This window comes from Dendrobates tinctorius, unplaced genomic scaffold (assembly GCF_039654945.1).
Source record: "Dendrobates tinctorius isolate UK_male_01 unplaced genomic scaffold, ASM3965494v1 ptg000062l, whole genome shotgun sequence".
Lineage (NCBI taxonomy): Eukaryota > Metazoa > Chordata > Amphibia > Anura > Dendrobatidae > Dendrobates > Dendrobates tinctorius.
In genome coordinates, this window is record NW_027361730.1 from 33,388,085 (window position 1) to 33,404,290 (window position 16,206).

Here is a 16,206-nt window from a genome sequence, read left to right on the forward strand (position 1 = left end):
ATTGCACAACAATTTTTGTGGTCCAATTTCTCCTGTTACCCTTGAGAAGTTTATATTTGTCAAACTGTATTCTTATAATAGGATGCATGCCCTGGAAAAATATGAAATTATCCTAATCTGTTTAAGCCCTTACGGACAAGGGGAATTTCCATTTATTGCTCCCCTTCCTTCCAGAGCTTTATGGGTGTGTGCACACGCTGCGGAATGCTCTGCGGATTTGTCCGCGCGGATTTAGTTCCGCAGGTCAGAAGACCTTTGGTTTATCTGCGGATTACCCTGCGGTTTATCATCTCTACAATGGAGCAGATGGCAAACCGCATGTCAATTCTTTCTGCGGATTCCGCTGCGGTTTGACATCTGCTCCATTGTAGAGATGATAAACCGCAGGGTAATCCGCAGATAAACCAAAGGTCTTCTGACCTGCGGAACTAAATCCGTGCAGACAAATCCACAGAGCATTCCGCAGCGTGTGCACACACCCTTAAGGCTCTGGAAAGAAGGGGAGCAATAAGGCCCTGTGCACACGGTGCAGATTCTGTGCAGTTCTTCAGCAGATTTGGCCCTACAGCAAAGCTGCACGCGATGTACGGTACCATTTAAGGCTATGTAAAACAAAAAACGCTGTGCACATGCTGCAGATTTTTCCGCGCAGATTTGGTGCGGAATAAAAGAAGTAGCATGTCGCTTTTGTGCGGTTTTGCTGCAGTTTTCTAACTGCTCCATTATAGAAATCTGCAGGGGAAATCCACACAAAATCTGCACTAAAACGCAGGTCATTTTACCTGCAGATTTAGCAAAATCTGCATGGAAAATTCCACAGCAGAATCCGCACCGTGTGCACATAGCCTAAATGGAAATTCCCCTGGTCCGTAAGGGCTTAAACCGATTAGGATAATTTCCTATTTACAAGGGCATGCATCCTATTATAAGAATACAGTTTGACAAATATAAACTTCTAATATAGCTTATGAATTTTCATTGGCTAAATACATCTGGAAACGGCAGAAATAGAAAAAATAAAAACCATTGGAGACAAAGTACAGAAAAAAAATATATATTTAGATGGCATAGTTGTTTTGGTCATTATACTGGATAGGAATAGGTTGCGACTCAGGGATTACAGGCAATCGGAAGCTCTGTGCAGACTTAGGAGCCAAGACAAGTAGTAAGGCAGGAGGGCAGATTTCTAGTAGCTCAGTCATCACCACCACATAGGTTTAGCAGGGCACGCTGATAGTCACCTTTTGTATCTTGCTGTAACATAAAAAAGGAAAATAGTACAATTTTTAGGAAAGTATTTTAACATATACAACATCTACAAGGTGTAGGTTTAAAAGATATTGCCACCTTAAAGTTAAGAAAAATACGCTGTGTAGTAGAAATTAGGCGAGTTTTATTTGTGGACATTACGGTTACAGTAAATGTATGTCTACCTACACATTGTCTAAGAGAAGCCCAAAAGTTTTGTATTCTGAGGTCTTTAGTCGGCTGGTCCCTCACCACTGGTCCAGGCATTTCTCGTTCTCAAGGAGTGTACGAGCTTGTTCACAAATGACATATTTGCAACAAATTTTCCAACCATAATGTCCAGATGGTAAATCCACTACTTTTTGTAGTACCAGTGTGTTTCCAGCGTGTGGATGGATTTCATAAAGTCTCAGAAAACCCGCATTGTAAAGTGAACAGTGCTGGAGATTTGTCATCCACACTATGTTGGTTTATGTTGTGGATACCTACCGCAGATTTCAACCTTTGAGGTTTATATTCACAGCATTTGTGCAGCGGAAACTTGAATGATATCTGCATAGCATCTACCACAGTAGATTTGGTGTGGGATTTCTACAGCAAATACATCTTGTGTGATGATACCATTTATACATATCCCATGTTGGTACAACACAAGACTTGTCTGTCTGTGGTTAGGTCTGTTATGCTGGTACTATCTGATAATTCTCACTAGATGTCTGTAACAACCCATTCAATCAATCAACACAAGCAAAGAAATCAAACCATAGATGTCTATGCATGGTTATATGCAATAAAGAGAAATAACACAGGGAATAAGCATTGAACACATGAAGAAAGATGCAAAAAAGTCATAGAAAATCATGACACTGCTGCTTAATGAAAAATATAAGCTGGTTCAACTGAAGGACTATAAAAAGGTGTCTCATTACCAATGTGCCACACAACAAACATCTCATGATGGGTAAAACCAGTGAGCTGTCTCAAGACCTTCCTAACCTTATTGTTGCAGAACATTCTGTTGACATTGGTTATAGAAGAATTTCTAAACTACTGAAGATTCCAATAAGCACTGTTGGGGCCATAATTTCACCATAAACTGGCCACCACCATGTTCTCATAAGATTTCAGACAATGTAGTGAAAAGATCTATCAAATGAATGGTCCAAGAGCCAAGGATCACCTGTGCAGAGCTACAGAAAGACCTGGAATCAGTAGATACAATTGTTTCAAAGAAAACTACAAGTAATGCACTCAACCTCCATGGATTGGATGCACGCTCACCACTCAAGACTCCACTGCTGAACAAAAAGAATGTTCAAGCGCATTTAATGTTTGCTCAACTACATTTAGAAGAGTCTGAGAAATAATGGGAGAATATAGTCTGGTGAGAGGAGACGAAAACTAAACTATTTTGGATACTGCAATACATACCATGTTTGGAGGCCAAAAGGCACTGAATATCACCCCAAAAACACTATAACAGTGAAGTTTGGAGGTGGGAACATGATGATGTGGGGCTGTTTTTCAGCATACGGCACTGACAAACTTCATATGATTGAAGGAAGGATAAAAGATTAACAAATGTACCAAGACATTCTTGATAAAAATCTGTTGCCATCTACCAGGATGATGAAGATGAAATTACAGTGGACATTTCAGCAAGACAATGATTCCAAACACACAACCTATGAAACTCTCAACTGGTTTCTGAGAAAATAAAGCTGCTAGAATGGCCCAACCAATCACCAGACCTGAATCCAATAGAAAATTTATGGAAGAAACTAAAGCTCAGAGTTCATATAAGGAGCCTTCTGGATTTAAACAGTGTTTTTGTGGCAGAATGGGCCAAAATCACACCTGAGCAATGCATGTGACTAGTTTCTCCATACAGGAGGCATCTTGAAGCAGTCATCACCAACAAAGGCTTTTGTACAGAGTGTTAATTAAATTTCAGTAAGTGTAGCAGGAAATAGATTCTAACACCTATTTAACATTGATGAAATTAACTGATTACCATTCCTTCAAGAGAAATATAATCTCCCTTTTAGAGAAATATTTTGTTATCCACTCTGACTCAGAATGGTCCCAAAGCTGGTGCTCCTCCACTGGAGTTATAGTAAATATCTAAATGCTGGAAACTAATTATAAAGGTGTTCGACAAGGTACCCGACCCCAGCTAGAGTAGCCAAAGCAGTTCCTGACTATTCTCCTAACTGCTTTAGACGCTATAATTCCACCGACAATATATATCATATATTGTGGTTATACCCCATAGTCCGCAAACTCTGGATTAGAATATACTTCCTTATTCTTTTTCTCACTAACATTATCCTTGAAAAAAATCCTCATCTCGAATATTTTTAGTGGCTAAGCAGACCATAGCCTCGGTCTGGAATAAAATCAAGTCTAGACCTATCTGAAGTTAAAAGACCTCTTTTGTGGTTAGTAATGAGAAATTATCAACCATATTCACAGATAAAGTCCACAAATTTGAGAATGTTTGGCTCCCCTTGGTGCAATATGCCAATCACCCCCCATTCAACATGTCACCACTTCAACCAAAAATATTTTCAAATTGCCTTTTCAGAGACAAAAAGAGCACTTAAACTCTAATGGAAATTGCAGTCCTCAAAGTCATTATCAATCCTTTAAATAGATAAAAACCAAACTAGAATCCCAATTTGCCAAATCAGCTCTCATACTTTCCAGAGATTGTGTTTTGGGGTTTTGCCCCTCATCAGTGCAAATTGACATTCTGGTTTGTCTTTTATCCAGTCATATGTCAAGGCACGTTAAAGGGTCCATATTGACTTATAGGATTACTACTTCCATTAGGTGGCACTAGAGTTCAAGTCCTCTTCCTCTAAGAAGAGGCAATTTGCATATTTAATTTCTTAGAGGAAAATGTATGACTTAGAAGTCTCCTCACTCTGAGATGCCAGACCTGGCTTGTCACTCTCCACGAGTAGAAATGTTACCCCTTAGATCCCATTTCTTATTACACATAATTTATGCACATCTATTGTTTGATTTTTCTTGCCCATGTGGGTTGGATGGGTTGTTACTGACATCTGATGAGAATTTCATCTCAATTGCACCTTTAGAAATATATTTTTACTTGGAAGATTGGGGATGTATGCAATACTTATTTCACCTACTGTATTATTTTGCGACTGTAGCAATATGAGACAAAGCATAACTATTCGAGCAATGACGTAGAAGACAGATGTGCCATATAATACTTACGCCAATAAAGTAAGACAGAGATTTGCCATATTTCTTCTTGAACTCTGCTCTGATTGTCAGCATGTCCACTTCACTTCGGGAAACCATACAACGAATTAACATTTTATCCTTCGTTCCTTTGCCCTGGAATTAAAAAAAAAATATATATATATATACTGTATATATATAATGTGTTAATATAGTTGTGGCAACTTTGTCTCTGCCATAAAGTTTCATAACTTAGGTGAAAGATATCTGAAAAAAAAAAAATAAAAAAAAAAAAAAGATAAAAGTTGTGTCGGGAGTGTAAAATAAAATGTGTGTATGACCGCACAGAGTTCTGGAAAACACTGCAGCATTAAACACAGAAAATTGCAGCAGTTACAATTGGTCAATTTATCTTGAAAATTTATATTAGTTTGGAAAATATTACAATTATTATATACATAAACTTGCAGATATCAGAAGTGCTAATTGAACTAAACAGGGTATTAATCTAGAAAGTATTAGCATGACCGCACATGGCTTATGCCACCCTTCATGGTCATTCTGTCCACCATAGCGACCTACAGCACCATTATATTGTGTTGCATGATTGCAATAGCTGAGCAATCATTAGGATGTGACTAATTTTACAATGGTCTGCATATGCCCAGAAGCGAGTGGCTTTATTAAGTGCTATTCTATGTTCACACATTAAAGCAGGCTTGGTAGCCATATGTGGCAGATGGTGCCATAATGTGTGGCTTGTGGCTGTGTGTTAGATTGGTGTATCAGCAGCAGGTCTCACAAACAGCTTTGAAGAGCTGGTCTCGAGATGGTGACTTGTCAGTAATTTCACACCAAAGAGCAGATCTTATTGTGCATATATTGGTCTTTTAGGTGGAGAGATAAATATGGTAAGCTGGCGATTGAATGATGTTGCAGGGGTGTGAGAAGCTGGAAGCAACAATATGGTGGGAGTGCTTGATGAGAGCAGGTTCACACTGCGCACATGTGACAGGCATGACAGAGTCTTGAGATGCTGTGAAGAACGTTCTGCTGCCTGCAACATCCTTTAGCATGACCGGTTTGGAAGTGGGTCAGTAATGGGGTGTGGTGGCATTTCTTTGGAGGGCAGCACAGCCCTCCATGTGCTAGCCAGAGGTATCCTGACTGCCATTAGGTACCGGGATTAGATCCTCAGACCCATTGTAAGACCATATGTAAGCGCAGAAGGCCATGGGGTCCTTCTGATGCACGACAATGCTAGGCTTTATGTAGCTGAAGTGTGTCTGCATCAATGCCTTCATCATTCAGGAACTGCTATGGACTGGCCTGCCTGTTCCCCAGACCTGAATCCAATCGAGCACAACAGGCGTTATAGGGAGGTCATACAGACATGTGGAGACCACACAAACTACTGAGCACCATTTTTTTGTCTTGAGGCATTTCCACTGAAGCTGGATCAGCCTGTAATTTGATTTTCCACTTTGGTTTTGAATATCATTCATAAGCCAGACCTCCATGTGATATTCATTTTGATTTACATTGATCATTTTTAGGTTTTACTCTTCAGTTGCAAATATTTATTCATTACATAGTAAAAGCCGATGAACATTTCATTCATTCATATCTAGGATATGGTATTTTAGTGTTCCCTTTATTTTTTTGAGCAGTGTGTCTTTTTATACATGCATGGTCCACATCATTATTGGTTTCCCTTGATATTTTTGTGACAATACTATTACATTAGGAACCTGTTTGCAATACCTATTCTCTATCATTGTTTGATTACAAATTATGGTGAAAACAATTGGCATATTATTGCCTATGGGGTTTTTACAATGGAACTGTATGATTTTTAGTTACTACAGAAGTCAGGTTCAAGTCCCTTAATGGTAGTATTAAAAAAAAAAAATGCAGACTAAATGTCAAATCTCCTCTCCTTTTCCCCTTTAAAAATTTTACAAAAAAAAAAAAAAAAAAAACAGTAGCGCCAAGACCATTAAAGTCTCATCAAAATATTAAATCAATTAGCCAAAACCTGTAAATGCCGTAAAGATAAAGAAAATAAGAAAAAATAACCCCTTTACCCCCCAAGGTGGTTTGCACGTTAATGACCGGGCCAATTTTTACAATTCTGACCACTGTCCCTTTATGAGGTAATAACTCTGGAACACTTCCATGGATCCCATTGAATCGGAGAATGGTTTTTCATGACATATTGTACCTCATGATAGTGGTAAAGTGTCTTCGATACACCTTCCATTTATTTGTGAAACAAAACAGATTTATCGAAAATTTAGCAATTTTCAAACTTAGAATTATTATGCCTTTAAATCAGAGAGATATGTCACACAATAGTTCAATAACATTTCCCACATGTCTACTTTACATTAGCGCATTGAAAAAAAAAAAATGTTAGGAAGTTATACCCTCAAGCTGCTCAAAACCATATTCAAGAAGTTTATTAACCCTTCAGGTGCTTCACAGAAATTATTGGAATGTGGAAAACAAAAATGAACATTAACTTTTTTTTCCACAAAAACTTTTACTTTAGACCCAATTTTATTATTTTCATAAGAGTAACAGGAAAAAAATGCACACCAAAAATTTGTTGTGCACTTTCTCCTGAGCATGCCGATACCCCATATGTGGGGAAGACCACTGTTTGGGCGCACGGCAGAGCTCAGAAGGGAAGGAGCGTCCTTTAACTTTTTGAATGCAAAATTTGCTGGAACAATTAGTGGACCCAATGTTACTGTTTAGGCACATCAGGGGCTCTCCAAACGTAAAAATCTTCCACAACTTACACCATTTTGGAAACTAGACCCCTCAAGGAATGTCTTTAGATGTGTTGTGAGCACCTTGAACCCCCAGGTGCTTCACAGAAGTTTATAACGTTGAGCAGTGAAGATGAAAAAAAAAAAAAAAAAAAAAAAACATTTTCCCACAAAATGTTATTTTAGCCTCAATTTTTTCATTTTCACAAGGGTAACAGGAGAAATTCCACCATACGTGCAAAAGAGTACGCCAATACCCCAAATGTGGGTGAATAATCTTGACGCACGGTACAAAGCTCCGAAGGGAAGAGGTGCCATATTGGAGTTCAGATTTTGCTGGAATGGTTTGAGGGTGCCATGTCACATTGGTAGAGCCACTGAGGTGCCAGAACAAAAGAAACCCCATATATGTGAACTCATTTTACAAACTACACTCCCCAATGAAAAAAAAAAAATTAAAGGACAAAAACAGAATTGCCTTGTTAGGAAGTGGTGAAATAAGTTTGCATCGCTTGTACATAATTTCTTATGGGAAGAATTATAAATATTTTACCTTCATGGAATCGTACAACCTGTCTGCAAAATACAGTGGCTTGTTTTGAATACTCTGCACTGAAATAGGAACACATTAAGGAATACATTAGATTGTGCTGTTTAGAACTATGACTAATGTCAGGAAATGGTTAGGGCAGACATCACAAAACTGGAGCAATAAATTGAGTGATGTGCCATAATAAAGATCTATTTATTCTACAAATCATTCTAGATTTGTTAAAAGGGAACTTATTTTGTAATAATCAAAACCAAATAGTGATATACAGTATATCTATGGTTCGAAAAAGAATATGTATCGTATGTATGATTTCTATGATGCTCACCCAAATTCACAAAAGCATTCTCGAGGTCACCCTTCACTTCCTTCTTAATGCTCTCCTGCATGTCATATGGACTGTAGCTCTTGTACCTTTCAAAGACTGAAGTGAAATGCAATGGTCATTTATCAGCCTGTGCCATAATTCTCGCTATAGAAATGCAAGCAATCATAGGTAAATCTCTTACCTTTCTGTAGGTGGGGAATGCTTCTTTCGGTCATGATTGAAATCCATTTGCTAACGTCTGTCCCCTTCCTCTTTACTCCAGCCTCATACAGATCCTATGGCACATAGATTGTGGCATTAGTTTCCATTGTATTTACATGCATAATGTTTTTAGCATATTTTGTCCTTTTATAGAAATGTGGTACGGAAATTGTATTTGCAAAGAATTAAAGACATGATACAAAATATTTGTAATTGTAGGCAGAAAGTGATGCCCAATGGTGAGCTTAGTGATGGTAATTGTGTTTCAACAGAAGAGAAATGCTCCCCTGTAAAAACACGTTGATTTCTAAGATGATAACTGTACATGCTCTGTCTACAGGATGAATCGGGAGGATACAGACAGAAGAGGGCCCCTGTGAAAGGACAGTATATGGGCCCTTTGCAGACCAATAGTGTGACTATGAAAGGAGTGGTTTGCGAATTTGGAGGATTAAGTGGACCACCGAACCTCTTGGGCCCCTTTGTGGTTGCACCAAAGGTATGTCTGCCCCTGGGGTAAAGACACTCGCCATATGCTTAACGAAAACTGACACAGATCCTTTCATCTACTTACTCTAGCATCCTGGTCAATCTTTTCATAATCTACTACATTATTCTCATCCTGTCTTTTTCCCTGCAGACATAAAAAGTAAGGAATTAGGAGTTAATAAAAAGGAACTGTAATACAGAGCTTTCAGGTCTTACAGGAATAGCGCACAGTATCTAGTATAAAAACAAAAAAAAAAAACAAAAAAAAACACCACAAGATGTATTGATCAACTAGTAACATGATGAAAATAATACATTCTTTTTAAGATTTTTACAAGAAAATCCATAGAGCTGAATTTACCTGTTTATCCCTCAACAACCTTACAGTCAACCAAATTATGGACAAAGATTTGCTACTTCAGCTTTTATGGTGGCAGTAATGTATCAACTCAAGGATTGTTATGAAGAGTGATCAGATGAATTGCAATCAACTATAAAAGTCATTCCTTGTCATGTCAATTAACTACAAAAATCCAATTTCCACTAAATTTCAGCATTGCCATAAAATGACCTGATTAAATAATTTCAGTGATCTTCTCAGCTGAGGTGAAAGTGTTAACTAGGACTAGGCAGCTGATATCGCTCTGTTATGCTGACTGAATTCAAAGAGCAGGCTGGTTGTTTTAACCTCTGCACGACCAGAGGTATTTTCGGTTTTGCGTTTTCATTTTTTGCTCCCCTACTTCCCAGCGCAATAACTTATTTATTTTTTGGTCAATATGACCATGTGAATGCTTTTTTATTCTTTTTTAGGCAGAACAAGTTGCACTTTTGAACGACACCATTGGTTTTAAAATATTGTGTACTGGAAAATAGGAAAAAAAAAATCCAAGTGCACTGAAATTTAAAAAAAAACAAAAAAAAAACAACATTTTCAGAGACGTGTGGTGTCTCCAATTTTCGTGATCTGGCGCTGGTTGGGGGTTTACTTTTTGCGTGACAAACTGCCATTTTAATTGATACCATTTTGGTGTAGATAATAATAATAATAAATTTTATTTTTATAGCGCCGACATATTCCGCAGCACTTTACATTTCAGAGGGGATTTGCACAGACAATAGACATTACAGCATAACAATAATCACATACAGTAGATTATAACAAATACCAAGAGGAAAGAGGGCCCTGCTCGCAAGCTTACAGTCTATGAGGAAAGAGGGAGACACGAAAGGTGGGTGGTAACAGTTACCCTGATTGTATGGACCAGTCATAATGTTAAGTGTGTAACAGTACAGACACAGAGGGCTAATGGAGGCATAAAGCATGTGGGAACATGATGCGGGGAACCTGGTTATGGTAAAACTTTTGGCTCTGCCACACAGGGATAGATTAGGTTAATGTGTTGGGGTGGTAGGCCAGTCTGAATAAATGCGTTTTCAGGACACGCTTAAAATTGTGGGGATTGGGGACTAATCGTATTGACCTGGGAAGTGCATTCCAAAGAATTGGCGCGGCACGTGTAAAGTCTTGGAGACGGGAGTGGGAGGTTCTGACTATTGAGGATGCTAATTTCAGGTCATCAGCAGAACGGAGGGCGCGGGTAGGGTGGTATACTGAAACAAGGGAGGAGATGTAGGGTGGTGCTGAGCCATGGAGGGCTTTGTGAGTGAAGGTAATAAGTTTATACTGAATTCTGGAGTGGATGGGTAGCCAGTGTAATGACTGGCACAAGGTAGAGGCATCGGTGTAACGATTGGTGAGGAATATGATCCTGGCTGCAGCATTCAAGACAGATTGGAGGGGGGAGAGTTTGGTAAGAGGGAGACCGATTAGAAGAGAGTTACAATAGTTGAGACGAGAATGAATAAGAGAAACAGTAAGAGTTTTTGCAGAGTCAAAGGTAAGAAAAGGTCGAATTCTAGAAATGTTTTTGAGGTGCAGATGACAAGAGCGAGCCAGTGATCGAATGTGGGGGGCAAAGGAAAGCTCGGAATCAAGTATGACCCCAAGACAGCGGGCCTGTTGCTGGGGAGTAATAGTGGAACCACACACAGAAATGGCAATGTCGGGTATAGGTACATTAGTAGAGGGAGGAAACACCAGGAGTTCAGTCTTTGACAGGTTCAGTTTCAGATATAGTGAGGACATGATATTAGACACAGCGTTTAGACAATCGCCGGTGTTTTCTAGAAAGGCTGGCGTGATGTCAGGAGAAGAAGCGTATAATTGGGTGTCATCAGCATAGAGATGGTACTGGAAATCAAATCTACTGATTGTTTGACCAATAGGGGCAGTGTACAAGGAGAAGAGGAGGGGACCTAGAACCGATCCTTGGGGGACCCCAACAGTAAGGGGAAGATGAGAGGAGGAGGAACTGGCAAAAGATACAGTAAAGGAGCGGTCGGAGAGATAGGAGGAGAACCAGGAGAGAACGGTATCCTTGAGGCCAATGGAACGGAGCATAGTGAGGAGGAGCTGATGATCCACAGTGTCGAATGCTGCAGAGAGATCCAAGAGAATTAGCATGGAGTAGTGACCATTTGATTTAGCTGTTAGCAGATCATTAGAGACTTTAGTGAGGGCAGTTTCAGTGGAGTGTAAAGAGCGGAAACCGGATTGGAGAGGGTCGAGAAGAGAGTTTTCTGAGAGATAGCGGATAAGACGGGAGTGGACCAGGCGTTCCAGGAGTTTAGAGATGAAGGGAAGATTAGAGACAGGTCTATAGTTAGCGGCACAGTTTTGGTCGAGGGATGGTTTTTTAAGTAGTGGATGTATGATGGCATGCTTAAATGAGAAGGGAAAAATACCAGAAGAGAGAGAGCGGTTAAATATTTTAGTTAGGTGAGGGGTGACAGCAGGGGAAAGGGACTGAAGGAGCTGTGACGGAAATGGGTCACTGGTGCAAATAGTTGGGCGAGAAGATGCAAGGAGCCTGCTTACTTCTTCTGTGACTGGTTCAAAATCAGAGAGTGAGTTCGATGCAGTGGGGGAGGGAGGACAGTGCATGGTATGAGGTGATTGGGAGATAATTTCCTGTCGGATCTGGTCAATTTTTTCTTTGAAGTAATTGGCCAGATCGTCAGCTCGGAGCTCCGTGGTTGGGGCCTGTACTCTTGGATTGAGTAGAGAATGAAAAGTGTCAAAGAGACGTTTCGGGTTATTGGACAGTGAGGTGATGAGGGTGTTGAAATAGGTTTGTTTGGAGAGGTGAAGGGCAGTGTTGTATGTTCTAAGCATAAACTTAAAATGGATGAAATCTTCGGGTAGATTGGATTTTCTCCAGACGTTCGGCGCACCTGGAGCACCGCTGCAGGAAACGTGTTTGCACCGTGTGCCAGGGTTGTCGCCGTCTGCGTTGTGGTGTTCTATTTATAGGGGGTGCAAATTCATCCAGGGCACTTTGAAGTGTTTCATTGTAATGCTTCAATGCAGAATCAGGACAGGAGAGGGAGGAGATAGGGGCCAATGAAGACTGCAAGTTCTTCATAAGTTTCTGGGTGTTAATGGCCTGTATGTTTCTATAAGTATGGACAGTGGGGGTGACCTGAGCAGCATGGCAGTTCTTGATAGAGAATGAAAGAAGATTGTGGTCAGAGAGCGGGAGAGGGGAGTTTGCAAAATCATCCACTGCACAAAGCCGAGAGAAGACCAAGTCGAGGGAGTTTCCGTCTTCATGCGTTGGAGAATTAGTAAGCTGCGAAAGGCCAAATGAGGAGGTTAGAGATAAAAGGTGAGTAGCAGATGGTGAGAGGGGAAGAGCAATGGGGATGTTGAAATCACCCATGATGAGGGTAGGGATGTCACAGGAGAGAAAATGTGGAAGCCAAGTGGCAAAATGATCCAGGAACTGATGGGAGGGGCCGGGAGGACGATACACCACCGCCACTCGCATGGAGAAGGGGGTGTAGAGTCTGACGGCATGGACCTCAAAAGAAGGGAAGACAAGTGAGGGTACTAGAGGGATAACCTGAAAGGTACATTTTGGTGATAGGAGCAGACCAACGCCTCCACCAGCTCTATTGTCTGATCTTGGGGTATGAGAGAAGTGAAGCCCCCCGTATGAAAGAGCAGCAGCAGCGGTAGTGTCTGACTGCTGGATCCAGGTTTCAGTAAGAGCCAGGAGGTTAAGAAAATTAGAAAGGAAAAAGTCATGAATGAAGGAGAGTTTGTTACACACTGAGCGAGAATTCCAAAGTGCACAATTAAGAGAGACAGATGGCATGCAGGGAATATTAATAAGATTAGAGGGGTTTCTGAGTGTAGCAGTCGGGAGGTTTGACTTTCTATAACATGGGGGACCAGGGTTGGGAGCAATGTCTCCTGCGACTAGGAGAAGGAGGATAGAAAGAGTGAGCAGATGGTTAAGTGATTTGTGAGAGCGTCTCTGATGTTGAATGGTGGGACTGACTGGATCTGTGCAGTTTAACAACGTGAAAAGAGCATGAGTGCTATACATAGGAGAGGAAAGAAGCGAGGGGCCAATGTGGATGGAGTGTAGAGAGTTAATGCCAGGGCGGTGGATGTGTGTGAAAGCAGCGGCCAGGATTAAAATTACACAAATGCATATGGTATATATTTGTTGTACTCCAAATGTACAGGGAGTAGATGTATATAAATGTCTTACCTGTCTCCTGCCCTGTCTAACTGCCATGTTATAACTGCCAGTACTTTGATAAACTGTACTTGGATAAAGTGTGCATAAATGCCCCCTGCATAAATGCTATCCCCAAGCTATGTCTGAATATATAGGAGGATAAGACTTAGAACTTTTTTTTTTTTTTTGGGCTCTCTCTCTTCTCGTTAATCAATCACACTAAATTGAGACACCAGGACCCAATAAAATGTTGTGGTCAAATAAACACATGTCCAGCACTAAGATACGAACTTTTCATCGCCCGTTATTGCAATGTAGTGGTGACCAAAAAAACGTAATGCCGAAGTTTTGAATTTTTTTTCATTACACCTTTTAGCAATCAGATAGGTCGGGCGATTCTAAACACGGCGATACCAAATGTGTATTTTTTTTATTGTTTTATTTTGAATGGGGCAAAAAGGGGGCGATTTGAACTTTTATATTTTTTTTTATTTTCTTCATATTTTTAAAAATTCTTTTACGTTTAGCATTGTAGAAGCTACTTTGATCTTCTCTGCTACACACAGGCGATGATCAGATCGGCTGTGTGTAGCTGAAATCACCACCACCAGGCAGCGTTCATATCAATCTGGCAATGAGTGGAACAGGCTGCCACGAAAGGTGGCGATTTCTCCTTCAATGAAAGTCTTCAAACAGAGGCTGGACAGACATCTGTCTGAGATGATTTGGTGAATCCTGCTTTGAGCAGGGGGTTGGACCAGATGACCCAGGACGTCCCTTCCAACTCTACAATTCTAGGATTCTATGACAACCATAGAGGTCTGCTGGAGACCTCTGGACATCATGCCAAACCAACGGTGACCGGCGATCATGTGATGGGGTCACCGATGGGCGGGATTTTTGACGCGCTTCCGGTATGCGCGAGTTAAATGCCAATGTCAGAAATTGACAGCGGTATTTAGCTAGTTAACAGCCGTGGGTGGATCGCGATTCCACCCGCTGCTGTTGCAGGAACATGTCAGCTGTATACATCAGCTGACATGTGCCCAGAAAGGTGCGTGCTCAGTGCCGGAGCCCGCACCAAACGGGGGAGTCCGACATCGGTGTACTATTATGCCCGATGTCGGAAAGGGGTTAAATGGGGGCTGGTATTTTTAATTATTGTTTTCTTCTGTTAAACATTGTTACCTCCAAGAAATCAGAAGAAATCATCATTGCTTTGCAATAAAAAGACCATGTATCAGATAATCAAGAACTTCAAAGAGAGATTTAATTGCTGTTAAGAAGGCTTCAGGGCGCCCAAAAAAAAGTCCAGCAAGCGCCAAGACAGTTTCCAGATGGTATGTGTGGGGGAAAAAAAAAAAGTCAGTGTTTTTCTTAAGCGTATTTCCCTTGGAAAGCTTGGAGGGTTTGCCCAGATGCAAAAGAATTTTTGAGAACATACTCTAAAGAGGATTCAACAACAGGATTGGAAGTATAGAGGACTGAGATAAAGTTATTTTCTCTGATGACGCCTCCTTCAGACAATTTGGCACATCTAGAAAAGGAAAAGTTGAGCACTACCATGAGTCCTGTATGTGTGGGTTGGCTTTTATCCATTGGAGTTGGACTCACTCACAATTTTGCCTAAGGACATTGTTTCGAATAAAGAATGGGATCTAAACATCCTCCAAGGGCAACTTCTCCCAAACATCAGGGAGCAATTTGGATAATGAACAATGCTTTTCCCAGCATGATGGAGCACCTTCAAAACATTTCTCAAAATTTTTGACCAAGACTGAAAAGAAAGACTGTATATTGTGATGTGGCTACACAGTTCATTTTTCTAAAAAAAAAAACAACACAACTTGTCCTTTTTATTTACCTTAGCCAGAGCGACCATTAACTTTCTGAAGTCACCTGATGTGTCTGACACAATGTCTTTTTCTAATTCTGTCTTGAATACTGAAACGGAAACAGTATAATTTAATTGTGAAGAGAATTGTAAGATGCATTAGATACAATCTAGCACTCTTACGGCTGGTTTACAGTTTTCAACCCATAATACTGTAAAACCACCCATTTGGCTAAAATACTAGACTCATAGGGAAGATGACGTCATATCACAAGAATAGAGGTGAAGGATGATATTCCTATAACCAGAATGCTATTCAAGTACTTCTAACCTCAGACTGCTGACAGCATTTGTTGGAGCAGTCTGTCCGTTACTATGGACATGGTCATCTTCATTAATCCTTACTGCTCAAAGGCTCACCTAAGGCACAATCACAGACTAAACTAAAATGTGCCGAGAAGGTCAGTGGGTGGTTAACCTTCAAACACGCAACACCAATGGTAAGATTTTATGCAAGCTTCTCTAGTTATATCAATTACATATTTAGACAGAAATACATATATTTGAGCAGTATAAGTGCTATTAATTTGCTTTATTTAGAAGATACTGGTTGCATGATCTTTTTGCATCATTACAAGTTGAAATTTCATATTAAAACACATACAAAAGTGCCTGCAGTGTATGCTTACACCATCCTACCACTAGGAGGCGGAATCAACCCTACTTTTAAGGACGGCTGTATATTGTAGCAGTGTAAGTGCTGACTGTGCAACTTACATAAGGTGGAAATATGTTTTTATACTCACATTCTCTGTACGCTGCTTGGATTGCTTGTAGTTCTTGATTATCCCGGGAGCAAATAATTTCTATAAGAGTGTCTTCATCTGTACCAAGGCCCTTCAATGATAATCAGTCATTTTAGCTAAATAAAAACACCATGCAGTGTCCTTTATGCTCCAATCAATAGGCAT

The 16,206-nt window shown here is 40.3% G+C and overlaps 1 protein-coding gene across 2 annotated transcripts in view; it reads right to left on the reverse strand.

Moving 5' to 3' along the window:
- Positions 1 to 1,038: 1,038 nt before the first annotated feature.
- Positions 1,039 to 16,206, reverse strand: part of ANXA2 (annexin A2) — a 34,898-nt gene continuing 19,730 nt past the window's right edge. For both annotated transcript variants that reach the window (XM_073579502.1, XM_073579501.1), the window contains exons 6-13: positions 16,042 to 16,132; positions 15,266 to 15,345; positions 8,892 to 8,951; positions 8,298 to 8,391; positions 8,117 to 8,212; positions 7,792 to 7,850; positions 4,495 to 4,617; positions 1,039 to 1,254 (exon numbers count right to left, since the gene is read on the reverse strand). In XM_073579502.1, coding sequence (XP_073435603.1) covers positions 1,195 to 1,254; positions 4,495 to 4,617; positions 7,792 to 7,850; positions 8,117 to 8,212; positions 8,298 to 8,391; positions 8,892 to 8,951; positions 15,266 to 15,345; positions 16,042 to 16,132 — 663 coding nt within the window. In that variant the 3' untranslated portion in view covers positions 1,039 to 1,194. The remainder of the gene's footprint in view (positions 1,255 to 4,494; positions 4,618 to 7,791; positions 7,851 to 8,116; positions 8,213 to 8,297; positions 8,392 to 8,891; positions 8,952 to 15,265; positions 15,346 to 16,041; positions 16,133 to 16,206) is intronic.